The following is a 27,779-nucleotide window of genomic DNA, read 5'->3' as shown; positions in this document are numbered from 1 at the left end:
TGATTAAATCAGGTCTAGAAATGCTTCCAATCATTATAGAAGAGAATGAATGGCTTTGTGTAGGCTGCCTAAGAGACCTACTTTGAAAGTTGACAAAAGCAATTAGTTGGCAAGCTTAATTTTAAGTTACTTATAAAGTCATTCTTGGTAATTTTTATTCATACTTTTTATAAACTTAATATACTGTGCTGCTAACAGTTATTTTCTTGTAATGGTTGTTAAATATAACATTTCATTATTGAGTTTACTAAGCATAGTTTTCTTAATGGGCAATACACAGTCAAATTTAATAGCTTGCTATGTTTCTGAATCTAATACTTAATGATATACTGCTTAGGCTTATTATAGAGATGACTTACCAGATGGTGCAAGAGCAGAATTAAAAGTTTATTCAACTTATTCTACCACACAACGACACCTTCAAGTGACCACCAGTACGAAAGAGCCAAAGGTAATTTGTTTAAGTTGAATTTTTTCTCAATACTGTAGCTGTGAGAAAGTAACAGATTCAATATTTTGAATCTAAATTATTTTCTTAAAAATTGCAAACCAAAATATGGAGGTCAAAAGATATAACTCAGGAAAGAATTAATGTTTGGTGCAGATAATACTAGCTAATTTCATTAGAAACTTAGATCGTTTTCAGAATCTAAGATCTTTTTCTATAAAACATAACCAACTATAGAGCCACTACCTGGCTTTGTAATACTCAATTTATGGAAATTCGACTTTACATAAGTTTTTTTCCAGCCGGTGCAAACTTAAAAACATCATGGAAACATCATTTTATATCCCATAGGAATGCAAAATACGTTTCCGTGCAAAATGGAGGTATCATGAAAATATTGTAATGTGAACCCGATAACACATTGGTTTTCTTGTTAGTTTTTTTTTGGTAATTCATTCGAAGGCCTCAGAAGTTGAAATTTTTGCTATATAACTAAACTATTTATTTCTCTAAAAGGGCATTTTTATAATGGAAATTGCACTACACTTTCATCATTATCATATGTTCCGTTATAAGAATCAATTTTGAACGCCTTTCTGATATTTTTCTAAAACACATTTCCGGAGGTCACTACCATAAAACAATAAAAACAATTTGCACTTTCCGGTTTATTGGGCTTTTCTGTTAGCACAATCTATTATAAACGGGTAGTAAATTCGATCTTATTGCATTTGTGATAATACCGATAACTGGAATTCTGTGGGTTTTTACATTACGGTATTATGGTGAAATGAGTTCCCCTTCACTGAAATCTTCAATCATATAAAAAACATAAATAAATTTTCAGAATCTTCTCTTCATTCCTGTTTACTTATTACAATGGTGAAGGGAAAGAGACAAACAGAAAGTGCAAGTGATGGCAGTGCTAGGAAAACAAACAAAATTGATTTAGAAATGAAGATGATTAATTAAGAAGTATGAAGCAGGACAAAGTTTATCATCTATTGCACGGAATTAGGTCTCGCTGCTTCAACAGTGAATACTATTTAAAGGGACAGTGCGTGTATAAAAGAACATGTTAAAGGATCAACGCATTTAAGATCAGTGATCACAAAACAGCGTTCAGGTGCTATATCGAAGATGGAAAAGCTATTAATAATATGGATGGAAAATCAGATTCAGAAGTAAGTGCCCCCAAGTCCAATGGCATTCAAGCAAAAGCAAGAAGCATTTTTGAAGATATTAAGGATAAGTACATTATATTAAACCATTTTCAATCCACTGCAGGATGAAGGCTTCTCCACAACTTTCCAGTTCCTTCTGTTTTGTGCAATGGCCATCCATTTACTACCCACAAACTCGTAAATTTCATCTGTCCATCTCCGTCGTTGTCTCCAGGTTTTCTTCTAGCTCCTCTTGGGTACCATTCAGTTATTTTCTTAGTCCATCTGTCACCATGTCTTCGAGCTGTGTCCTGCCCAAGATCATTTTAGTTATTTAGTTTTGATAAGAATGTCCTTTACTTGAATTTGCTGTCTGATCCATGTGTTTCTCTTCTTATCTAACAGTCTGATTCACAATATAATTTGTTCCATTCTTTGCTGTGTAGTTCTGAGCTTCTCTTCCATTCTTTTAGTGAGTGCCCAAGTTTCACTTCCATAAGTCATGGTGGGCAGTATACATTGGTTCATTATTTTACGTTTCAGACAAATTGGGATATTGTTCCTCAGTATGTGAATATTTCCTGAATGCTATGCATCCAAAATTTATTCTTCTCGTGACTTCTCTTGTAATAATGATAAATGGCTGCATTTATCATTATTACAGCTTGATGACTTGTCCCAGATAAGTATATGACTCCACCTTTTCAATTACTGCTCCTTCAATGATTATATTCCGTTCTGTGGTATACTTGTTCATCATTACTTTTGTTTTAACCATAATCATATTTAGTCCAAAATCCTTACTAACTCTGCATAACTGATTAAGATTTTCCTCTAATTCTTTGGGATCATAGTTTATGACCACAATATCATCTGCAAATCGTAAATGGTTTAGGTAGTCTCCATTCACATTGACTCCTTTCTGCGATCAGTCTAATCTTCTGAAATCTTCCTCAAGGGCAGCTGTAAACAACTTCGGAGATATTGTGTCTCCTTGTCGAACTCCTTTCTCAATTTTAAATTTGCTACTGTCTTTGCCTAGTCTAATAAAGGAGGTAGTGTTCTCATATATTTTCTTCAAAATCATAATATATGGGGGTATGTATTCCTTGTCTTTCCAGTGCCCGAAACATTGCCTTATGCTGTATGGAGTCAAATGGCTTTTCATTATCCACAAATTCCAGGCATAATGGTGTTTTATATTCATTTTCTTTCTCCATTAGCTGTGATATTACGTGAAGGTGATCCATAGTTGAGAATCCTGTTCTAAAGCCAGCTTGCTCTTTCGGTTGATTCTCAACAAGTATGCTTTCTAATCTGTTAGTAATGACCCTTATGAACAACTAGACGTGGGATTACAAGCTAATTGGCCTATAATTTCCAATTTCTGATTTATCTCCTTTCTTATGCAGCAAAACTATGATTGCATTATTCCACTCCTTAGGCATCACACCTTTTCTAATGCATTTTGTGAAGAGTCTTGCCATTTTTTGTGTCATGTCTCTTCCTCCTAATTTTAACAACTCTACAGTAACTTCATCTTCTCCTGTAACTTTCCGATTCTTTATTTTCTTCAACGCATGTTCTACCTCATCAGGAAAGATATCAGGTATGTCATATGTGTTACTAATTTGCGATCCATCTTCACCCATCTCTGGCATCATTCACTCGCTCCTTTTATAATTCATAGCCAGGTGAGCAGGAGCAGCAGTGCATAGCACACGCTTCTTGATTAGACTGGGGTTCGAGCCCGTGACCACCAAATACGGAGGATATGGAAAGGTCAGGGAATGACCACCGCATATCTCCAGAGCAATATGGCCTTAGTTGCTAATGCTCCTAAAAACCAAATAACAACAACAACAACTTTTATAATTCTCTATAGTAGTCTTCTGCTATTTGAATTATGCCTTCTCTGCTATTTATAAGTATACCATCGCTGTTCTTCCGTTTCAGTATCATTTGTCTTTCTGTATTACTGCTCATGGCTGCTGATTTAAGTCCTTTGTTTTCCCTTAATGCTTGTTCTACTTTTCTTGTGTTAAATCTTCTTATGTCCTCTCTGAGTCTCTTTCTAATGGCTTTGCATAACTCAGTATACTCAATTTTATCCTTGTCAGTGTTTATCTTGCTCTTTATGTTTTTCTCCTTCGGATTTCTTTTTACCTATAGGTTTTTTGGGATTTATCACTTTTAGAAAGTTGTAATATTCCTCGTCGATATTTTGGTCCTGAGTAGTCTGCAGAAGCTCAAACTTGTTCTTAAGTTCCAGTACATACTGCTTTTTTCCTCTTCTGCTATCTCAAAGACCTTCATATCTTTCTCTTTACTCGAGTCAGTTTTTTCCTTTCTTTTCTTACATCTATATCAAGTGTGCATCTTACCATTCTGTGATCACTTCCAACATTTACTTTGTTCAGGATGGTAACATCATTCACAATATATCTTCTGTTAGTGAGGATGAAGTTGATTTCATTAGTTGTTAATCCATTTGGGCTCTTCCATGTCCACTTTCTGTTCACCCTTTTCTTGAAAAAAAAGTGTTCATTACTGACAGTCCTCAAGATTCTGCAAATTCCACAAGTCTTTCACCTCTTTCATTTCTTTTACCAATTCAAAAATTTCGTATAGGTCCCCTTTCTGCGCTGTTTTTCCTCTTTCCAACCTTAGCATTGAAGTCCCCCGTAATGATAGTGTAGTGTGTTTTCTGCTCATCTGAAAGACTCTCAATTTCTGTGTACATTACTTCAACCTCTTCATCATCATGGTTCGACGTTGGTGCATAAATCATTATAACCTTTAGCTTGCACCTCTTAGAAACCCCGAGTCTTGACACCCTTAGTGATGTACTTTTGAATTCCAAAATGTTTTTTTTTATATCTTTATGGACCAGAAAGCCAACTCCACCTTTGCCCCTTTCACTGTTTCGATTGGTGTACAGCAGATTTCCACTTGATAAACTTATAAGTGATTCATTTCTTCATCTTGTTTCAGCCAAACCGATGATATTCCAATTCACCTTTTCTAATTCATTTTCCAGCTCTAATATCCTGTCTTCACCGATGAACGATCTTACGTTGTAGCAGGCCAGGTTCAGTTTCCGTGCATGGTAGCCTGGTCATACCTAGAGATTCTTAGCACCCTCTGCTTTCACTATGATCCTCTTGCTGCCATAAGAGGGGGAGTGAAAGCTGCTGGGGACTGAGGGTCATTTGTTTCATTGTGCTGTTATGTGCTGGAGGGTATGGTCTTTTCCTCTTCACACTGACCAGGCATCTTGAAGAGAACCACTCTACATGTTTGTTGCCACCTAAGTGATGTAACAGGGCTTAACATCGAGAAGGTGTGCATGAGTGGATTTTAGGGAGGCAGGCCAACCAGACTCCTCCTAAATCTTCTGAAATAGAAAGATATTGGATCCATATGTGTTTTAGACTGAGTGTCTGATAGCACACAGAATGCCTGTTCCCCTCTAAGGATAAGTACAGCGAACCCCAAGCCAAGTTCGTGGCAAGAAATGGGTGATTTAATAAGTTCAAGCATCGTGCTGGTTTCCAAAACATTAAAGTATGCAGTGAAGTCACCAGTGCCAATTCTGCAGCTGCTAATAAATTTTGTGATGTGTTGGAAAAAACCCTTTCTAAATCTCCATAGCCCCTCTCTCTTTTTTAATTTTATAATTTTGAAGTTTTTGTAATTTTGTACACTTTTGAAATTTTTCCTGCACACGAGATAAAAAAATTAAATAAATAATTCTATTTACATGTTCATTGAACATTTCTCTTTTGCTTCAATCAAATTTGCGAGTGCTGCATAAGCATTTAGAGAAATCTGACTTACGTAGAGTTCCATGGAATGCAACCCTTACGTAAGTCGGGGAGTGGCTGTAGCATTATAGAAAAGGATCTTATACACCACTACAAGGGTTTATAAGGGATGCAACCCTTACGTAAGTCGGGGAGTGGCTGTATCATTATTGAAAAGGATCTTATACACCACTACAAGGGTTTATAGGGGATCCATTTTCTGAAGGATATGTAGGCAAAAGATTGGAGCAAGGCATTAATTGTATCATTATATAAAATGGAAAATAAAGCTGAATGTGGAAATCACAAAGCAATTTTACTCCTTAGTGTACCTTGTGAAATCTAGACAAATATCTTAGAAAATAATATTAGAAATCTTGTTGAATAGATAACCTAAATCAGACAGGTTTTTTTAGCCAAACCAAGGATGCCAGAATAAAGTAATTGGACTAAGACAAAGTATAAGAAACCCATGGAATTATCATGCGAACCTGTATTTAGGATTTGTTGATCTTGAAATAACATATGACAAAATACATAAAAATCTTCTCTTTCAAATTTCAGAAAGACATACACAAAGGATAATAAAGGAGTTTGTATTAAAATGGTTAATCTACAGTGAGGATTGCAAGAGGCATTGTAATATTATTTAGATCAAACATGAGGTAGGCTGCCCCTTATTAGCCTTATTTTGTAATTTTAGCATTAGCAATGGCAAATGATGCAAGACAGCAAGCTTATAAAGCATCAGCCAAAAAAAAACATAACACCTCCCATTTCACCTATTCATTCTCTCCAATAGTTTGTCTAGTTCTTCTTTGAATTTATTTAAGTAATCAACTTCCAAATCGGCAGATGGAAGTTTGTTCCAGCAATCAAACACCCGCTGGCTAAAGGCAAACTTACACACATCCATTCTGTAACCATCCTTCCTCAATTTGAATTTGTGTCATGTGGTCTGAGCAAGAGGAAGAATCCCATCAGCATTGAGATTGCTCACTCCATTCAAAGCCTTAAACACCTCAATAAGATCACCTCGCAGGTGCCTAGTCTCCAGATGCTACAATTTGCAGAACTGAAGTCTTCCTTCATAAGAGCACCCCTTTGTTCTGCTCCCAGTTTCGTTGCCCTTCTTTGTACTCATTCTGGCAGCTCTACATCCTTCCTAAATAAGGCCTCCTGACCTGTATGCAGTACTCAAGATGTGGCCTGACCATTGTCTTATACAACGGGATAATCACTTCATCCCTGTTAGAAAAATTCCTAGATATCATTGACAAAACCCCTTGAGCTGGCCTGGCAGCCCGTTTGCATTGCTCAGAGAACTTCATATCTGACTGCACAATTACCCCAGGTCTTTTTCTTTTTCTGTTACCCATATTCAGTACTTTGCTTTATCAAACTTAAATTGCCATTTCTCAGCCCATCTGCCTAACTTTTTTAGATCCTATTGCAGCATACTGTCATTATTTATTATTTATTATAAATTAATGTATTTATTATGTATTAATATCATTATATATTAATGGAGGCACTGGTTAAAGAAGCACTGCAGGATCATCTGGACAAGAATTCAGTTATAGCTCAGACACAGCATGGGTTTGTTAAGGGCAGGTCTTGTCTGACCAATTTGATTGGATACTATGATGTAGTCACAAAAGAACTGGATGCAGGGAATAACTTTGATATTATATATTTGGATCTTAGAAAGGCTTTTGATACTGTTGCGCATGGAAGACTGCTGCACAAATTGGAGAAGTGTGGCATTCGAGGCAAATTGCTGCTATGGATAAAGGGATGGTTGAGTGGCAGAAGACAGAGAGTGGTAATCAATGGACACTGCTCAACGTGGACTAATGTTATTAGTGGAGTTCCTCAGGGTTCAGTGTTGGGTCCATTGTTGTTTTCTGTATTTATAAATGATATTGATGATGGTGTATCAGGCTTAATGTCCAAGTTTGCAGACGATACAAAGGTTGGCAGGGTTGTTAAGGACACTACTGATACTATGCTGCTGCAACAGGATCTGGAAAGGTTGAGCAGATGGGCTGAGAGGTGGCAAATGAAGTTTAACATTGACAAATGTAAAGTACTACATATGGGAAACAGTAACCCCAGATCAACGTATCAACTCTGTGGTACTACGCTGACAGTGGTAGAGAATGAAAAGGACCTGGGGGTAATTGTGCAGGCAGATATGAAGTTCTCTGAGCAGTGCAGACGAGCTGCAAGAGTAGCTCATGGTGTCTTGTCAATGATATACAGGAATTTTTCTAGCAGGGACAGGGATGTGATTGTTCCCTTGTATAAGGCATTGGTCAGGCCACACCTTGAGTACTGTATACAGGTCTGGAGGCCTCATTTCAAGAAGGATGTAGAGCTGCTGGAACGAGTACAGAGAAGGGCAACAAGATTAGTGAATGGAACAAAGGGTTGCTCTTACGAAGAAAGGCTTAAGTTTTGCAAATTACAGAGCCTGGAGACTAGGCATCGCCGAGGTGATCTGATAGAGGTGTACAAGGCTTTGAATGGCTTGAGCATGCTCAGTGCCGATGGAATTCTTCCTCTTGCTCAGAATGATCACCTGAGAGGGCATAAATTCAAATTGAGGAAGGACGGATGTCGGATAGATGTGCGGAAATTCGCCTTTAGCCAGCGGGTAGTTGGTTTGTGGAATAGACTTCCATCGCTTGTTGTTGAAGTTGATAGCCTAAACAAATTTAAGGCTCAGCTGGACAGGTATTTCGAACGAATTGAGGGGTGAAATGGGAGTAGTGGTTGTTTTTTTTTTTCTTTTTTTTTGGCTGATGCTGAATAAGCTTGCTTTCTTGCATCATATGCCTCTACTAATGCTAATGCTAATGCTAATTATTGTCATTAAACACCTTGCCAACCTTTGTATCATCTGAAAAATTGGACATTGAGCCTGATATGCCTTCATCAATATCATTGATAAATATAGAAAACAACAGTAGGCCCAACACCAAACCGTGGGGGATTCCACCAATAACATTAGTCCTTAAAGAGCAGTGTCCATTGATTACCACTCTCTGTCATCTCCCACTGAACCATCCCTTTATCCATTGTAGCAACTTACCCTTAATGCCATACCTCTCCAATTTGTACAGCAATCTTCCATGTGCAACAGTATTAAAAGCTTTCCTGAAATCCAAGTATATGATATCAGAATTATTTTTTGTATCAAGTTCCTTTGTGACATCGTAGTATTCAATCATATTTGTCAAACAAGATTTCCTCTTAACAAACCCATGCTGTGTCTGAAGTATAATTGTGGCTTTGTCTAGATGATCCTTCATTACTTCTTTTACCAGTGACTCCGTGGAGCAGAAGTTGAATTAACACATCTGTAATTGCTTGTGTCACCTCCTGACCCTACCTCCCTTTGTGAATTGATAATTCATTTTCACATCTGCAGTCTGTGGAGATCTCCCCTGAATCCAAGTATGCTCTTATAATTATGGCTAAGGGTTTGCTTACTTCCTTCACTGCCTCACTTAATATAATTGGTGATCCCATACACACCAGATACCTTTCTTATGTTTAATTTCAACAATTTCTCTTCCATTTCTTTAGACAGTTTAATATAAAATGCAAGTTATTGACAAAGTTTAGTGTTGGAGATGTAAAATTGGTTCATTTTTATATATTGATGATATTCTGATGCTACACAACCTGGAGGAGTCCCCCCCCCCATCTCCTGAGCTAGGCTTGTTGAGATTAAACTGGGGTTCAGACTCTGAGTCCACATCAGTTTGCTGTAGGACATTTGTTGTATGATCTCTGATGTACCGAATTGTTGTAGCTACCAATTTTCTTTCACCAAATTTTCATATACAGCAAAATGTCATGCACTAAATTGTCTCATATACTGAACTGTTGTGCAACAAATTGTTGCATACACCAGATTGATCCTTATGTCTACTTTTTTTCCCCATTACAGTGGTAACATATTTATGAATTACCCTGTGCTCTCCAAGACTCTCTCCAATCATGTTAACTTGCATTACAGAATTGTATTGTGGAATCTGTAGGTATGCAGTTTTGGTCTGTCACACTGTGGTAGACTAAATCTATATATCTAAACAAATAATATTTCACAAAAAAAAAAAATAAAAAAAAATACAAACAGCTGATAATGGCAAAGAGGAGTTCTGGTGAAGTATTTGAGAAGACACTGCATTGAGGAATAATTGTTTCTTTCAACATAAGCTTACCCATAGTTATTGATTTGTAATTTTTAAATCAGGGCAAATACATAGACACTTTCTTCTTAGATCATATGTGAAAATGCCAAAAAATATTTATATAAAAAATATTTTGCTTTTTCACTTGGTGGAAGCTTTTAGTTCATAAGATTTCAAACTGGATTCATTGAGAACTTGTTGGGGTTTCATAAGATTTTTAATGAGAGAGAGAGAGAGAGAGAAAGAGAGAGAGAGAGAGAGAGAGAGAGAGAGAGAGAGAAAGAAGAGAGAGAGAGAGAGAGAGAGAGAGAGAGAGAGAGAGAGAGGATATTTTATGATCTTTTTTGTTTGTTTTTTATTTTTTTATAAAAGAAAGAAGGAAAAATAAGGTAGAAAAAAATTCTGATATAAATTTTTTTGAGATGTATTGGAAATATAGATTAACAGATTAGAAGTATCCAAGATTATTCAGATAGTGTTTTCAAAGTGTGTTCTGCAAATGTTCATCATTTTTTTATCATTGATTTTTTATTTTATTTGTATATGTATTACTGCGTTTAATGATATTGTTAATTTTTAAAGATGTTAGGATTCTGCAAAAGATTTAGACTTTCAAAAGTATTCTGTGGAAGACAGATCTACAGAAGGATCTGCAGTCAAAAAAAGTTTGAAAAGCTGCTTTAGATCTTTACAGAGATGTTGGGCTCCATGGAATATGTTTTAAAAAACACTGAGTATTTGAATATTTTGAACATTTGAGTATTTTAAGGTATACCGTCTGAATAATTTCCTTCTTTAATTGCAGTATGAAAATCATCTATTATTTTTATAATTCACTGTATTTATATGTGTGGGTACACTTACATATCTTAAATAATGTAATTATACAGTTGTATATAAATATAGTTATGTATAAATTATACAATTACAATTTCTTTTGGAATAATTTTTAACTTTGATTAGTATACATATGTCCTATCTGGTTTTTCCTTACTTTAGGTAGGAGAATATATCATTTTCCATGTGAGAGCTGACTACTTTGTTGAAAACTTTTCTTATGTGGTAAGTGAATTTTTAATTATTCACTCAGACTATTAATGTATTATGGAATTTTAATAAATATTTTAAAATTTCAACTATTTTACATATTTACTTCCTCATTATATTAATTAAATGGGATATAAAACAAAAAACAACATTTTTAGTAATGACTTCTAGAGTAGTGTTTCTTATCAGAAATATATAACATTTTTAGAATTGGTTAAAAATAGTGCAGGCCTACAATACAATACTATATCAATTCCTTTGCAGCCTGGCTAATTATGTATATCCTTTAGTAACTCCTGTATGCTGTGTTAAAACTCATCCATTTTTTTAGCAAACAGATTTTTAAAAATCTTTTTTATGTTTTCTGAATAAAATATGAAAAAAATGATATATTTTTTATTATTATCAGATTAAGGACAATTGATTACAATTTATTTTTTAGCGTTAGCATTAGTTGAGGCAAATGATGCAAGAAAGCAAGCTTATTCAGCATCAGGCAAAATAAAAATAAAAAAACCCTCCCATTTCACCCATCTATTCACTGCAAATGTTTGTCCAGCTTAGCCTTAAATTTATTTAAGCTACCAACTTCTGTTGTTGCAGAATTTCTGCACATCTATTCTACAACTGTCTTTCCTCAATTTGAATCTATGCCTCCTCAGGTTCTTAATCTCAGCAAGAGGAAGAATCCCATCAGCATTGAGCTTGCTCAACCCATTCAAGGCCTTATACGCCTCAATCAGATCACTTCTCATGTGCCTAGTCTCCAGGCACTGCAATTTGCAGAACTTAAGCCTATCCTGGTAAGAGCACCCCTTTGTTCCCCTCACAAATCTTGTTGCCGTTCTTTGTACTCATTCTAGCAACTCTACATCCTTCCTAAAATGAGGCCTCCAGACCTGTACAGTCAGTCCTCGTATAGCATGATAGTTGTGTTCCTAGAAACCCTCGTGCAATGCAAAATTGTGCAATATAAACAACAGGCCCTATGGGAAAAATAGGGTTAGGTGCCGACCACCCAAGATTGAACACACACATTTGTAAACAAAACATTACCAAACACAATAAATAATCGTAATAAAATACTTATGTATTTTATTACGTAATAAAATATTGCTAATGCTTTTGCTTCTATCGTAAGCAAACTTGTTCTTTGTTTGATTTTCTATCCAAACAGATGACAGTGGTTCCATCTCTTCCAATTCTTTTTATCTTGATCTAATGGATTTTATTACACTTTGAGTTCTTCCTGCTATGAAAGTTGTTTTTATTTTCTCTGCATTCTTTGAAATTTTCGGCGTTGCCTCATTTAGGCCTGTAGCACGTGCGATATCACGTGGTCTTTCATTTTGCTCATTTCACAATTTCATATTTTTTCCCTATCGACAGAGGCAGATTGGCCATAAGCCTTAACAGGGAATCCCTGGTGGGCCAGAGGCCATTGTGATTTTGGCCATAAATGCTAGTATGAGGCCTCTACAAATTTTCCTGCGTAAGAATTTTTGACCCAGTCCGCCTCTGCCTATCGATATTGCTTTTCTTTTTCTCTCTGAATCTGTAGTGTCATCACCAGGACGTTTCCTTTTCACACCTTTTAAGTATTTTATTCATTTTTAGGGAATAAAGCACAATTACAAAATGAGGAGGCACGCTTGATACACACAAACAAAGCTGCGTGTGTGTAGCAACTGAATAAACAACACCATAAAGGCAGAGATGCACTATTGACACCTCACTAGCTCACATTTTACTAAAGCACATTACTGGGGATTACTACCATAATACAATAAAAACAATTTCCAGTTGCATTCCTGCTAGTGGAATCTGTTATAAACAGGTAGTAAACTTGATCTAATTGCATTTGCAATAATACCGATAGCTGGAATTTTGTGGGTTTTTACGATATTATGGTGAAATGTGTTTCCCCTTCACTGATACAAAAAATATAAATACATTTTCAGAATCTTCTCTTCATTCCTATCATGTTGCGTTCAGTTGGGGTGATTCCACGTTCGACTGCTATTTCTTGTAAACAGAGGCGAATCGTGCATAAGCGAATTCAGTTCGTGTTATACACGATATCGTTCCCCTGTTTATAAATCATGTATGATCGAATTCGTGTAGTGTAAACACGTGTTATACGAGGACTGACTGTACACAGTATTCAAGGTGTGGCCTGACCATTGCCTTGTACAACGGGATAATCACCTCCTTGTCCATGCTAGAAAAATTCCTATATATCATTGACAAGACTCCATGGCCTGCTCTGGCAGCCCGTCTGCACTGCTCAGCAAACTTCTTATCTGACTGCACAATTATCCCCCCCCCAGGCCTTTTTCACTCTCCACTTTTGAGTGTAGTACCACACAGTTGATAAGGTTCATTTGGGCTACTGCTACCCATATGCAGTACTTTGCATTTGTCAATGTTAAACTTCAGTTGCCACTTCTCAGCCCATTTGCCCAACTTATCTAGATCCAGTTGCAGTAGCATACTGTCTTTACTGTTGTTAACAACCCTGCCAACATTTTTATCTTCTGCAGACTTGGACATTAAGCCTGATATACCTTCATCAATATTATTGATTAATACACAAAACAGCAATGGGCCCTGCACCAAACCCTGGAGAACTCCACTAATAACATTAGTCCACAAAGAGCAGTGTCCATTGATTACCGCTCTCTGTCGTCTCCTACTCAACCATCCCTTTATCCATTGTAGCAACCTATTCTTAATGCCATACCACTCCAATTTGTACAGCAGTTTTCCATGTGCAACACTATCAAAAGCTTTCCTGAAATCCAGGTATATGATATCAAAATTATTTTTTGCATCCAGTTCCTTTGTGACCACATTATAGTACCCAATCAAATTGGTCAGACAAGGCCTCCCTTTAACAAACCCATGCTATGTCTTAACTATTATTGCTGTCTTGTCTAGATGATCCTGCAATGCTTCTTTAATGAGTGACTCCATTAATATCCTCTGAACACAAGTTAAACTAACAGGTCTATAGTTCCTTGTGTCACCTTTTGAACCCCATTAAAGAATTGTAGCAACTTGTCCTTAATGCCTACCACTCCAATTTGTACAGCAGTCTTCCATGTGCAACACTATCAAAAGCTTTCCTGAAATTCAGGTATATGATATCAAAATTATTTTTGATATAATTGTTCATTTGCACACCTCCTTCCCTTGAGTCCAAGGAAGCTCTCATAATTATGGCTAAGTGTTTGCTTACTTCCTTTGCTGCCTCCTTTAATATAATTGGATAGATCTCATCCACCCCCAGGTGCCTTATGTTTAACTTCAACAATTTCTCCTCCACTTTGCTCTCAGTTATTACAAAATCACTTATCTCCCTGTTAGAATTTAATAAACTTCTCACATTCCCCTCCTTGAATAACTCCTCGTGTGAATGTAGTGCAAAATACTCATTCAGTTTATCAGCTACCTGAGCAGGATCATCAATAGTCAAACCATCTATGTTAAGTGGACCAATCTGATCCATCCCCCTTCCTTCTAGAGCAGGGGTGGGCAACTTTTTTCATCAGCGGGCCGAATGAAATTTTCATATCATGATGCGGGCCGAATGAAATTTTCGCATCATGATGCGGGCCGGAATAGATTGAATGATTTAATAAAAAAAATCAGAACCTAAAAAATGTTATATTACTTGAATTACCAAATTATTAATGTATTTTTAAAAAAAATATCTGAATGTCCAATTATCATTGAAAATGCAGCATTCGGCATCAATTTTTCTTTTTTTTTTAATTGGCTAATTTTATGGGCTATAAATTATATTAAATTAAAAATTGTAATAATTAGAAAAGGCATAAAACATAAAATATCTCGCACCAATATTATTTTTTTCAATAAGAAGTCAAACCCAAAGGAACTTCGTTCGATCGATGCTACAATAATAATTAGGAAATAACTCTTTGACGCTGCGTAGAATCACTTGGTTCCCGATTGAACTGAATTAAGCTGAACGTTTACGGCGAGTGTAGTCAGGTATGGATTTTCTATATTTATGCATTTACCGAGGAGGCCGGATTCAACATCGTCACGGGCCGGATGTGGCCCGCGGGCCGGCTGTTGCCCACCCCTGTTCTAGAGTTTACATAAGTAAAGAACTCTTTGCATCCTTTGCCAAAAAATTCTCGTAATTTGCCTTCACCTGCCTAACCTTTGGCACAGACTCTAGTAGATTGGGAACAGACTCTTCTAGGAATGTTGAGGATGCACAGCATAAGGTGTTTTTTGTGTATGTATATATATATATGGACAGTAGTAATAATGAATGGGCCTGGTGTACTGGGGTCCATGGTTGAGAGAACTGGAATCTCGAAAGCTATTGCCTGTTAGTATATTTTACATTAAACTGGGTTATAATTATACGTGTCTATATTTGTTCTCTCATATATGGACAACAAAATGCTAGGATTCACCATTCTCTGTATGGTTTTAGTTCATAGGACAATACAGTAGTATTTGTGTTTATTTCTTTGTAAGTTTTGTATTTGCCAAGAAGAGGCTGCATAACTTTCTAATATTTTTGTTGTACAAAATATTAAGGAAAAACATTACAGAATTTGTTAAAAAGACATTTTTATGGGATGAAACTTTATTAAGAAGTTTTTCATGACTCCTTTAATTGAACTAAATTAAAATTCAGGTTATGAGTCTGTACCAATTGAACTGAATGTTTAGTTGGAACCTAATGATTATTTCAATTGAACCTAATGAACAGGATCATTATGGAGGGAAATTTCAGAGTAGCCATTGCCTTTCAGAGTACTCTTGGGGGAATTGATGAACAATTCTCCTCTCTTGGTTCCTATAATGGAGCTTCTAAGGCTCTATTGGTGTATATGAAATCTTCCTGAGAAGAATTTGGGATGAATTTCACAAGTCTCCACAAGGACATTACCTTGTGGAGATTTGAAGATTACATGTACCTCATTGGTCAGTGATCATGATATGCTATGGGACAGCAGAACATAAAGTCAGCATGACTTCATATTCTGAAGAGATAGCTTTGTACCAGGTTCAAAAAGTATCGAATGTCAGGTGGGCCAAACAAAAGTCCTGCTACTGCCACTTCATATTAAATTAGGACTAATTTGGCAATATTTAAAGGCTTTAAACAAGAATGGTAATTGTTTCAAATATCTTTGCAATAAATTTTCATGCTTATCTAATATGAAACATGAAGTCATTTTTATTGGAACACAGATTATAAAGTTAACTTCAGATGAATAGTTTGTAGCAACAGTGAACACAGTTGGGAAGGAAGCATATTGGTTTTAATAATGTTTTTCACAACTTCTTAGAAAGCAAGAAAGATGAAATTATGAGAGTAATATTGAAAATATGCTCAAAAATTATGCTGTAAAATTAACTTAATTTCTTGCACACTCACACAGACTTTCTTTTTTTTTTTTTTTTCCTGGAAAATCTTGGTTCCATTGGCAAGGAACAAGATGACCAATTCTACCAAGGTAGCAGGGATGATGGAATGAAAAAATGATCTCAGATTATTTCAGATCTTTGGAAAGGGTGATGCCTGGTATACAATGCATAAAAAAAAAAACAAGACCAGAAGATTTTCAAGACCAAAATACCTAGAATTTATTACAAGAAATCTGGTGAATATTCATGAACATTCACTTTTGCATAAATATTATTTTATTTTTTTCACTTAAGTTTTCTCGATTTTTTTTATAAAAAGTATTTAAATTGTTGTTCATACAAATCAAATAAAATTTACAAAATCAGGAAACTTTTTTCCTTTTATCCAGTGTGCAGAAAATCCATATTGGATGTTATTTTTGAAATCAGCATAACAAACTGAGCGAAGGTATCATATTAGAATAGAAACCCTATTCCACCAAGTTTCAGTTTGAAAAGTCCTGTAATTTTAAAATAAGTAATATAAATTAATTTTTAATTAATTAATTTATAAATAAATTAATTAATTTATTAATTAATTTATAAATTTATAATATAAATAAAATAAGTTTTTTTAAAAGAAGTTTTATTTCAGTGTTTGAAATAGTTACCCTGAACTGCAATATTGCTGCACTTTTTCCAATGTGTTTCTTTTTATACCTTGCAAAAAAAAAAAGAAGTCACTAATCTTCTCTGCAATCCAGTCTTTCACAGCATGTGTCACCTCTTCATTTGCTCTCTCTGAAAGTGCTTCATAAGTTTTTGGAATGAGAAAGTCACATTGGAAAAAGTGCTAGAGAATAAGGCACCAGCACACAACAAGCTATAGGCTTGTGTGCTGTGGAAATGCTGTTTTGCGGTGCATAATACTGACCTGTGATTATAGTTTCATGCCCAAGGTACTTAATAAGAATTACTCCTTGAGTATCTCCACAAGGATCACTCATGTCTCATCCACGGTTATTAACTAGAAACCGCCGACCGGGCTAGCCAGATGGGTAAGGTGCCTGCCTGGCAACCCAAAGGTCGCAGGTTCGAATCCCGCCTCAGGCTTGGATCAAAGTACTGAAAAAACCTTGAGAGGTGCACTATGGCCACAGAAGCCGATGCGCCAACAACTACCAAAAAAAAAAAAAAAAACTAGAAACCAGAAAAGAAAGTCCCTGTGGTTTTACCTAACTCTCCTCAAAGATGTTGTTCTGATGTTTTCAGGCTGTAGCTTTTCTGTGAAACTCACTTGGAAACCTTTCTCAAATTTAAGCAGTTGGTGTACTATATACAATGCTTTTAGATACATCAGCAGACCCAGAAATATGTTTAATAGTCATTTGAGGAACTTTCATCATTATTTCTCAAGCTAATTCTGAATTGAGATATGCTGAGGGGCAACCTGAATGGCACTCATATTAATGTGACTCTCTTCCATGGATTTGCATACCACTAAGTAACAGTAAAATATGGTAGAGCGGAGTTCCTTAGTATTGACAGCATATTAGCATGGACCGCCTTTGCAGATGTGCTCTTTAAACAGATATTTAGATAGTAGTACTAGTAGTAGACAGCCTCCGTAGCCGAGTGGGCAGGAGCGGGAGTGCAGTAGCACACGCTCTTTGAGTAGACCGGGGTTCAAGCCCCTGACTGCTGAATACGGTCGATCTGCCAACCCGCACTGGACCAGCGTGGCAGATTATGGTCCATTTCCCTCAGCATAAATTGTTGAGGAGGCTTCCATCCTGCAGTGGGTTGATAATGGCTGCACTTTACTTTTTTACTTTTTACTAGTAGTAGCAGGTGATCCACAAAAGCAAACTTATATAGCATCAGCAAAAAAATTAATTTTCCAATATCACTTGTCCCTCCCTCCCTTCTAATAGTTTGTTTGCTCTTCCTTGAATTTATTCAGACTACCCACTTCAACGCCAGATGGATGTTTGTTCCAGCAATCAACTGCCTGCTGGCTAAAGACAAATTTCCACACATCTGTCTTCTAACTATCCTTCCTCAATTTCAATTTATGCCTCCATTCATGTGTGTAGTCTGAGAAAGAGGAAAGATGCCATTAGTATTGAGTTTATTTTATCCATTCAAAGCTTTAAACACTCCAATCAGATCTCTTCACAGGTGCCTAGTCTCAAGGCACTGCAATTTTCAGAACTGAAGCCTTTCTTAGTAAAAGCACCCATTTATTCCCCCCACTAATCTTGTTTATCTTTTCTGCAGATTTCCAACGGATTCATATCCTTCCTAAAATGAGACTTCCAGACTTAGTGTTAGTATTAGTAACGGCCGCATGGTGCAAGAAAGCCTACGGCTTATGCTGCACCAGCCAAAAAAAAAAAAAAAATCCGAACAAAACTGATAAAAAATAAAAATAAAATAAATAAATAACTAAATAATAATAATTAATACAAAAAAAAAAGGAAAAAAAAAGGAAATTAAACCTATCATCCTATGCGCTTCCCTTACCCGAAAGTACTATCCAGATGACCTTTGAATTCCCCAAACTGTCGGCCTCTACCACCCATGAAGGCAACTTATTCCAGTAATTTATAACTCGCTGGCTAAAATAAAACTTCCTGCAGTCCAATCTAAACATTTCCCCCTGTAACTTGAATTTATGTCCCCTAGTTCTAGCATCATTTATAATCCTGAAAATTTCGTCCTCATTCATTTTACTGATGCCTCTCAGAGCCTTAAACACCTCAATCAAATCTCCTCTAAGGTGTCTAGTTTCCAAACTCTGCAACCCACATATTCGAAGTCTTTCTTCATAAGGACGTCCTTTAGCCGATCTCACCAGGCAAGTTACCCTTCTTTGCACCCTTTCAAGAAACTCGATATCTTTCTTTAGGCGCGGTCTCCATACTTGAACACAGTATTCCAAGTGTGGTCTAACATAAGCCTTATATAATGGGATTATCATGTCCCTATCTCTACTTGCAAAAGTTCGATAGATCATCGATAGGACACCATGGGCCTTCCTTGCAACCTGTTTACAATGCTCAGAGAATTTCATGTCTGACCGTATCGTAACACCCAAGTCCCTTTCCTCCAGTACTGGGTTTAGTTGAACTCCACCAAGTGAATAAGTTATTTTGGGATTACTGTTTCCCAGGTGTAATACCTTACACTTTGTTGGATTAAAGCACAGCTGCCATTTTTCTGACCATTCCTGAAGTCTATCTAGGTCTCTCTGAAGAAACTCAGCTTGATAGTGATCATTAACTACTCTACCAATTTTAACATCATCTGCAAATTTAGACATCACGCCCTCTATCCCTTCATCAATGTCATTTATGAAAATTAAAAATAACAGTGGTCCTAATACTGATCCTTGGGGAACCCCACTTCTTACATCAACCCAATCTGAGGAATAGCCATTTATCACAACCCTCTGCCTCCTGCCCTGAAGCCATCCTTCTATCCATCTAAGGATTTTCCCAGTGATTCCAACCTGTTCCAGCTTATAAAGCAACCGCTCATGTGGGACTGAGTCAAAAGCTTTGCTGAAATCTAAATAAACAATGTCGAAATTATTCCCTAAATCCAGCTCGTGAATGACCCTTTCGAAATAGCGAACCAGATTTGTTAAACATGATTTTCCCTTTACAAAAACCATGCTGAGTTTCCTTGAGAATTTCAATTCGATCCAAATGATCCTGAATTCCACCCTTGATCATTGCCTCCATGATTTTCCCTACTACTGAAGTCAGACTGACAGGTCGATAATTTCCATCTTCACTTTTAGAGCCACCATTATGTATGGGAGATACATTTGCACTTTTTCAATCCAAGGGAATCTCCCCAGAGTCTAGTGATGCTCGCATAATTAGCCTCAATGGTTCAATGCACTCGCTTGCCGCCTCTCTTAAGATTATAGGGTATATTCCCTCAACTCCAGGAGCCTTACTGGTCTGTAGGCTCGAAAGTTTTTTCATTAAATAATCTTGCGAAATTTCAATATCATTAATTACATATTTTTTAACTTCGCTCCCACAATTTCCCATTGCCACAAAAGGCTTTTCATTTGTAAATATCGATGCAAAATAACTGTTGAGTTCATCTGCAACAGCAGCTGGTGTATTTATTACTATCCCCTTTCCCTTACGTAAAGGTCCGATCTGGTTTGTCCTGCTCTTCTTGGCATTTACATATGTGAAGAATTCTTTATCCCCCCTCTTTGCTCTGTTTGCTAGTGATTCCTCATACACTGCCTTTGCCTGTCGAACCTTTTCTGTGGCTCTATTACACATCACCTTGTAGCTGTTATAGGCTTCAGTACTTTTTATTGCTCTGTAACCTTTCCATGCCACCTTTTTCTGCTCAAGTAATGCGGCAACTTCACTATTCATCCAACTTGGAACCCTTCTCGTGGAGTATTTTTTTAATGGTATATACACATTCAAGGCATCTGTGATTAATGTTTTAAAAGCGTACCACAGTTCAATTGTATTCATTCTCTGCGCGATATCTACCCAGTTAATAGAGGCCATGTAGTTACCTTAAGGCATCGTAATTTCCTTTTCTGAAATTAAAACCCATTCCTTTGCCTTTTACTTCTGCTACCTCTCTCGTCATCATCCACCGTAGAACTCCGTGATCACTTCCTGCTACTGGTTCCTCTACTGTCAGCCCTGTTATGTCATCTGATTCATGTGTGATGATGAGGTCTCGGATATTCTTTTCTCTAGTACTTTCCCTGAAATGTTGATACAAATAACAGTCATCTAGTTGATTTAAAAATTTTGTTCCCCATGTCGAGTTTCCTTCCCATTTAATCCAATCAATTAGAGGCAAATTGAAATCACCCATAATAAGGCATTGACGCTTACTTGCCCATTCCATTTGCATGTAGAGGCTTTCATCATAATCTTCACAATCACCTGGTCTGTAGATTACTCCTACTTGCATTATACCTTTGTTTCCAACTATCTCACACCATACAGACTCTATACTAGCATGTGAAATGTCTGAATCCGGGAAAGCTATCGTCGCACTCAGGCTGCTTCTGATAAGAAGCATTACTCCACCACCCCTTCTATCTACCCTATCCTTCCTAAATACATTATACAAGCCATACTGAAACTCATCATCCCCAATTTCCGGATGGCACCACGTCTCTGTAAGCCCTATTATGTCCGCGTTACTTGTTTTAACCAGCAGTTCGAATTCGCTCATTTTATTGACGACACTTCTAACGTTACTGTATAAACAATTAAGATTTACTGTTCTTGTATATTTAACAACCCTAACACAACCCTTGAAGTTTTTTAGGCTCTCTTCCCTGATATTAGCTACCCGCTCACGTGAAACGTCTTTGCCTCCAGAACATCTAGATAATACATCCAGTTGGGGTAACAGATAAGAACTCTTAAGGTATGTGCAAGAGTTACATTGACCAATATTATCAGATAAACGCGTGTAAGTATTACCCACATCCCCTCCCCCTAACTAGCAGTTTCCCTGAACCTTTAAGGTATCCTCAATAATACTGGCAAAAACTTTTGCACCACCTTTGTTTAAGTGTATCCCGTCTCTACAAAACAAATTCCTTCTACCTACAAGTGTGGGCCATGCTGATAGAAATTTACCCCCTAAAGCCTTGCAGATTCCTTCAAGTCTTGAGTTAATCCACAAGGCTCTTAACATATAATCCCTCCTATCGTGTCTGGGCAGAATTGCAGACACATAAACATTATGGCCTAGCTCGCGACATTTCCTCAGCATGGTTCTGTATTTTTCCAACAAATTTAGCCTAACCACTGCCTTACACAATGAGATAATCACCTTCTCATTCCTGCATATCATTGATGAAACCCCATGAGCTGTCCTACTCACTTCTTTGCATTTCATATCCCCTCTCCCATTCCCAGGTCTTTATCATGCTCCACTACCCCAAGTGAGGTTTTACACATTTGGTTCATGATTAAACAATATTATTAAAGAGATTGAAAAAATACTTCTCTAGATGTACAGTAAACCCCCGCTATTTGCGGTATCTGTATTCGCGTATTCGTGGTCGCTGATTTAATATAAAATGAAACCTAAAAAAATGTGAATTTTAAAGCGCTGTGAACATTTTCCGCTATAAAAAAACATGGGCGTGGATAAAATTATCTTTCCCAGTCAAAACAGCGCTCAGTGGGTGGGTGGGGGGGAGTGGTGACAAAATCGCGAGCGTGGATGTTTCTCGCTAATCCTGGTTCAGTATGTGTTATGCGCTTGTCATGGAAGGTTTCGTCGTTTGCTTTTAACTTATATGCTTATAAATTGAATAAATTTATCAATTTATAAATTGATATGCTTACAAAAGTGATAGATCTACCGTTTTGCAGTGTAAAACAGACTTTTTCAAGTGTGTTAACGGAAGAAAGTGACTTTATTGTGGACAAGTTCTTTCTAACCCGTACAAAAATATGGCTACGAATAACAAGGGAAATGTGAAAATATCAAAGAAGGTGATGACATTAGCGAATAAAATTGAGTTATTAGACAAAATTTCTAATGGTGAAAGTGTCTCCTCAGTGGCAAAACATTATAATATCAATGAGTCGACAGTATGATCAATCAAGAAATTGGAAGAAAAAATCTGCCTTAGTGTCCGTGAAAACGTGCTAATTGCTTCAAAAATTTGCTTTGTAACTCATGATGATAAATTAGAAAAAATGGAAAAGCTTTAAATCTGTGGATAGAAGACTGAACTCAAAATAAAATTCTGTTAAGTTCACTCATCATTCGTGAAAAGGCAAAACTCCTTTATCATTTTTTTGAATTTGAAAGTGTCTGCAATTCTGCCCAGACACGATAGGAGGGAGTATATGATGAGAGCCATGTCGATCAATTCGGCCCTGGAAAGATTGTGCAAGGCTCAAGGGGTAGAATTTTTTTCAGCCTGGACTGTACTTGTAACAGGAGAGATTGCTTCTACAGGGATGGGATACACTTAAATAGAAAGGGTGCAAGAATATTTGCTGATGCTATCGAGGCAGTGTTAGGTGGGTCGGAAAACTGCTAGCTTGGGGGGAGACAAAGACCAATAGATTGACAGTAGCCACTGGCAGAGGTGAAAGAGATTCTTGCACTGCTTCTATTAGAATGAGCAGAAGCCTGAAAAACAAGATGCATGGTATTTCAGAGACTGCTGGGAGCCATTGGGGTACAAGTAAACACATGGGTTGTGTTATTATTATTATTATTATTATTATTAGCCACATGGTACAAGGAAGCCTGAGGCTTATGCTGCACCAGCCAAAAAAAAGAAATTTCCCGAGTTACCCAGAGAGAGAAGTAGAAAGGAACCACCAAGAAAGAGAAGAATGATGATATCCAGCTCAGGACCCTGGGTTTGCCAAGCCCATACTCACCAGATGTAAGCCCCCGGGGTGTTAGGGTAGCTAAGAATAGAAACAGGTGCAGGTATACCTGCGTGTACACCAATGCTAGGAGTTTAGTAAATAAATTTGATGAATTTGAAGTATTGCTCAAAACATCAAAGGCAGATATTGTTGGGATATCAGAGACGTGGTGTCACACAGATATAAGGGATGCAGAACTGCAATTTGGGGAGTACAACGTCTACAGAAAGGATAGACAGGATAGGAAGGGGGGAGGGGTTATGCTATTAGTTAAGAAACACATAAAAACCAAGGAAGTGAAGCCAGTCGACATCGCTGGACAGTGCAGTGTTGAGTCAGTTTGGTGTGACATAAGCATTGGGAGATCAAAATTGAGAGTAGGAGTGTGCTATAGGCCTAATGACTCTGATGAGTATAATAAGGAACTATACAGGGAAATAGAGTGGGCCAGTAAATCAGAGAGTCTTATAATGGGAGATTTTAATTTCCCAGATATTGACTGGAATTTGGGGGCTGGTTACTCACACACTAGCAGGGCTTTTGTGGATTTATTGGATGATTGTTTTCTACATCAGCATGTTCGGGAGGCAACTAGAGGGAGTAATACTCTTGATTTGATTATCAGCAGTGATTCTTCATGCATTAAGAATCTGCAGATAAATGAACCACTAGGTGGCAGTGATCACAGTGTGCTGAAGTGGGATTTAATCAAAGAGGTAAATACCATTAGGGGTAAAGGGAAGGGTTATTGCTTCCGTAAGGGCAACTACGATGGACTGAGACAGTATTTAAATTCTATACAGTGGGACCAACTGATGATGTTACCAACAGCAAATTCAAAATGGGAAGCATTCAAAGAACTTATCTTGGAAGCTACTAGGCTTTACATACCAACTAAGAAATATTGTTCAAGGTTTAGGCCAAAATGGATGTCAGATGAACTAATGAGGCATATGGCAGAGAAGAAAAATGCATGGGATACTTACAAATTAACACATGACACAGAAGCCTATGATAGATACAAGTTGATATGCAACCAAGTTACAAAGGAGGTTAGGTAGGCGAAGGAAGATTACGAGAAATCCTTGGCAAGGGAAGCAAAGAAAAACAGCAAAGAGTTCTTTACTTATGTAAACTCTAGAAGGAAGGGGATGAATCAGATTGGTCCACTTGATATTGATGGGTCAACTGTTGATGATCCTGCTCAGGTAGCTAACAAACTAAATGAATATTTTGCATCGACATTCACACATGAGGAGTTATTCAGCAAGGGGAATGCCAGAGGTGTATTCAACTCTAGCAGTAAGCTACAGAATCTTGAAATAACTGGGAGTAAAGTGGAGGAGAAACTGTTGAAGATAAACACAAGAAAGGCACCCGGGGTGGATGGGATATATCCAGTTATATTAAAGGAGGCAGCAAAGGAAGTAAGCAAACCCTTAGCCATAATTATGAGAGCTTCCTTGGACTCAGGGGAGGTACCCATAGACTGGAAATGTGCAAATGTGACCCCAATTCACAAAGGAGGATCAAAGGCTGACACAAGTAATTATAGACCTGTGAGCTTAACTTCTGTTCCAGGAAAATTAATGGAGTCACTGGTTAAAGAAGCACTGCAGGATCATTTAGACAAGACTTCAGTTATAGCTCAGACACAGCATGGTTTTGTTAAGGGGAAGTCTTGCCTGACCAACTTGATTGGATACTATGATGCAGTCACAAAAGAACTGGATGCAGGGAATAACTTTGATGTTATATACTTGGATCTTAGAAAGGCTTTTGATACTGTTGCACATGGAAGACTGCTACACAAATTGGAGCAGTGTGACATTGGAGGCAAATTGCTGCTATGGATAAAGGGGTGGTTGAGGGGGAGAAGACAGAGAGTGGTAATTAATGGACACTGCTCATCGTGGACTAATGTTATTAGTGGAGTCCCTCAGGGCTCAGTGTTGGGCCCATTATTGTTTTCTGTATTTATAAATGATATTGATGATGGTATATCAAGCTTAATGTCCAAGTTTGCAGACGATACAAAGGTTGGCAGGGTTGTCAAGGACACTACTGACACTATGCTGCTGCAACAGGATCTGGAAAGGTTGAGCAGATGGGCTGAGAGGTGGCAAATGAAGTTTAACATTGACAAATGTAAAGTACTACACATGGGAAACAGCAACCCCAGAGCAACGTATCAACTCTGTGGTACTACACTGACAGTGGTAGAGAATGAAAGGGACTTGGGGGTGGTTGTGCAGGCAGATATGAAGTTCTCTGAGCAGTGCAGACGGGCTGCAAGAGTAGCTCATGGAGTATTGTCAATGATATACAGGAATTTTTCCAGCAGGGATAAGGAGGTGATTATTCCATTGTATAAGGCAATGGTCAGGCCACACCTAGAGTACTGTATACAGGTCTGGAGGCCTCATTTCAAGAAGGATGTAGAGCTGCTGGAACGAGTACAGAGAAGGGCTGCAAGATTAGTGAATGGAACAAAGGGGTGCTCTTACGAAGAAAGGCTTAAGTTTTGCAAATTACAGTGTCTGGAGACTAGGCACCAGCGAGGTGATCTGATAGAGGTGTATAAAGCCTTGAATGGTTTAAGCATGCTCAATGCTGATGGGATTCTTCCTCTAGCTCAGAAAAATCACCTGAGAGGGCATAAATTCAAATTGAGGAAAGACAGATGTAGGATAGACGTGCGGAAATTTGCCTTTAGCCAGCGGGTGGTTGGTTGGTGGAACAGACTCCCATCCCTTGTAGTGGAGGTTGATAGCCTAAATAAGTTTAAGGCTCAGCTGGACAGGTATTTTGAACGAACAGAGGGGTGAAGTGGAAGTGGGTTTTTTTTTTTTTTTTTTGGCTGATGCTGCATAAGCTTGCTTTCTTGCATCAAATGCCTCTACTAATGCTAATGCTAATGCTAATCAACACTTTAGCGAAACTGGTGATAGCACTGGCGGGATAAGTTTTTTAAATAGCAAAGGCGCTGGTTTGAAATTTATAATAAATATTACATTTAATATTAAATTGTTTCTTATTTTCATTTCGATGCCATATACTTGCATTTCACTATGTACTGTCTATATACATAGTCATATTATGAAGGTACATATAATACATACATAGACAAAATTTTAGACTCGTTTTTCTTATATATTTCATACTTTGGAACGGAACCCCTTTATTACTATGAGAGCCATTTCTCGGGAACGTTTTAACTGTATACACTTCAAGAAAATAAGCAAATTTCAAAAATATGAAACTTCTGCTGCTACTCCACATATTTAGAAACAAAAATGCCACAGTAATATGAAATAAAAAAATCTCACAATGAAGTATGGAGGATAATATTCAAAGTTTTCTTGCAAAACTAAATTATACAGATGTAGCAATGTTTAAAAAGTATTTTTATTTAGGTTGTAAAATGTGAAGATATTCTCACCTCTATTTTGTTAATGGATTTATCTTCTATATATGTGCGACTTTCATTCTTAGCAGAAAGAAAAAGAACTTTTCAACTGTTAATGCTTCATAAAGAGAAGGACTTAAGAACATATTGAAATTGTGTAATGTTACTCATTTTGTTTCCTACATTTGATAAAAAAAAAAAAAGGTTAGCCTGCTTTAGCTTTTTTTTTTCATAATCATTATTTTTCTTTGCATCTAAAACAATTAATTTGTGAGTGTTTTAGATGCATTATTGTTAAGAGTTAACCATACCTCATTAACTGATAACTCTCACGATACTCTTCTTCTGATGACACTAGCATGTAGATGGCAGACAATGCTATAGCAGAGCTGTGTATTAATGCTTACAAGTGACGACAGGCTCTAATAGTAGAGAAGAGAAGGAAAAGAATAATTTACTTTTGGACATAAAATTTATAGTGCCTTTAAATGATAAACCAAAGAAATGTCATTTTTTTCCATAGTAAAAGTGCTGACAAGTAATTGTGGCTAAGGTAAAGAAAGCCTGCATGAAAAACATGCAAAAGTTCGATGAAATTTCCGCTAAAAGTACTTTGCAGTAACGGCATTTGTATTGTTGCTCGCTCGGTTAACAGATGGTGGGTGTTATCGGTCGGGAGTAGAAGTTGAATCCCACTGGAGCTTGACCCTCCCCAAAGTGGAGAGGGGGATAACCTGACCTTTTTTATTTATAATCACTAATTGAATTAACCAAATCACGAACACATCATATTGGAAGTTCTGGCATCGTAAAAAATGTTCGTAACATAGTTTTACCGGTAAACTTTTTCAAAGTTTGCCATGCTTCTCATATGGGCTTCCTTTCCCTT

General features: G+C 37.1%; 1 protein-coding gene across 1 annotated transcript in view; it reads left to right on the top strand.

Annotated features, from left to right (window-relative positions):
• The window catches only part of LOC150082463 (CD109 antigen-like), a 424,736-nt gene that overhangs the window by 187,439 nt on the left and 209,518 nt on the right, over positions 1 to 27,779 (top strand). Inside the window, exons 12-13 of the mRNA XM_090377518.1 lie at positions 338 to 451; positions 10,622 to 10,684. Coding sequence (XP_090233644.1) covers positions 338 to 451; positions 10,622 to 10,684 — 177 coding nt within the window. The remainder of the gene's footprint in view (positions 1 to 337; positions 452 to 10,621; positions 10,685 to 27,779) is intronic.

This window comes from Mastigoproctus giganteus, chromosome 7 (assembly GCF_048544385.1).
Source record: "Mastigoproctus giganteus isolate SK-2022 chromosome 7, ASM4854438v1, whole genome shotgun sequence".
Lineage (NCBI taxonomy): Eukaryota > Metazoa > Arthropoda > Arachnida > Uropygi > Thelyphonidae > Mastigoproctus > Mastigoproctus giganteus.
Note: the sequence above shows the minus strand (reverse complement) of the source record. Positions and strands in the feature narration are given on the sequence as shown.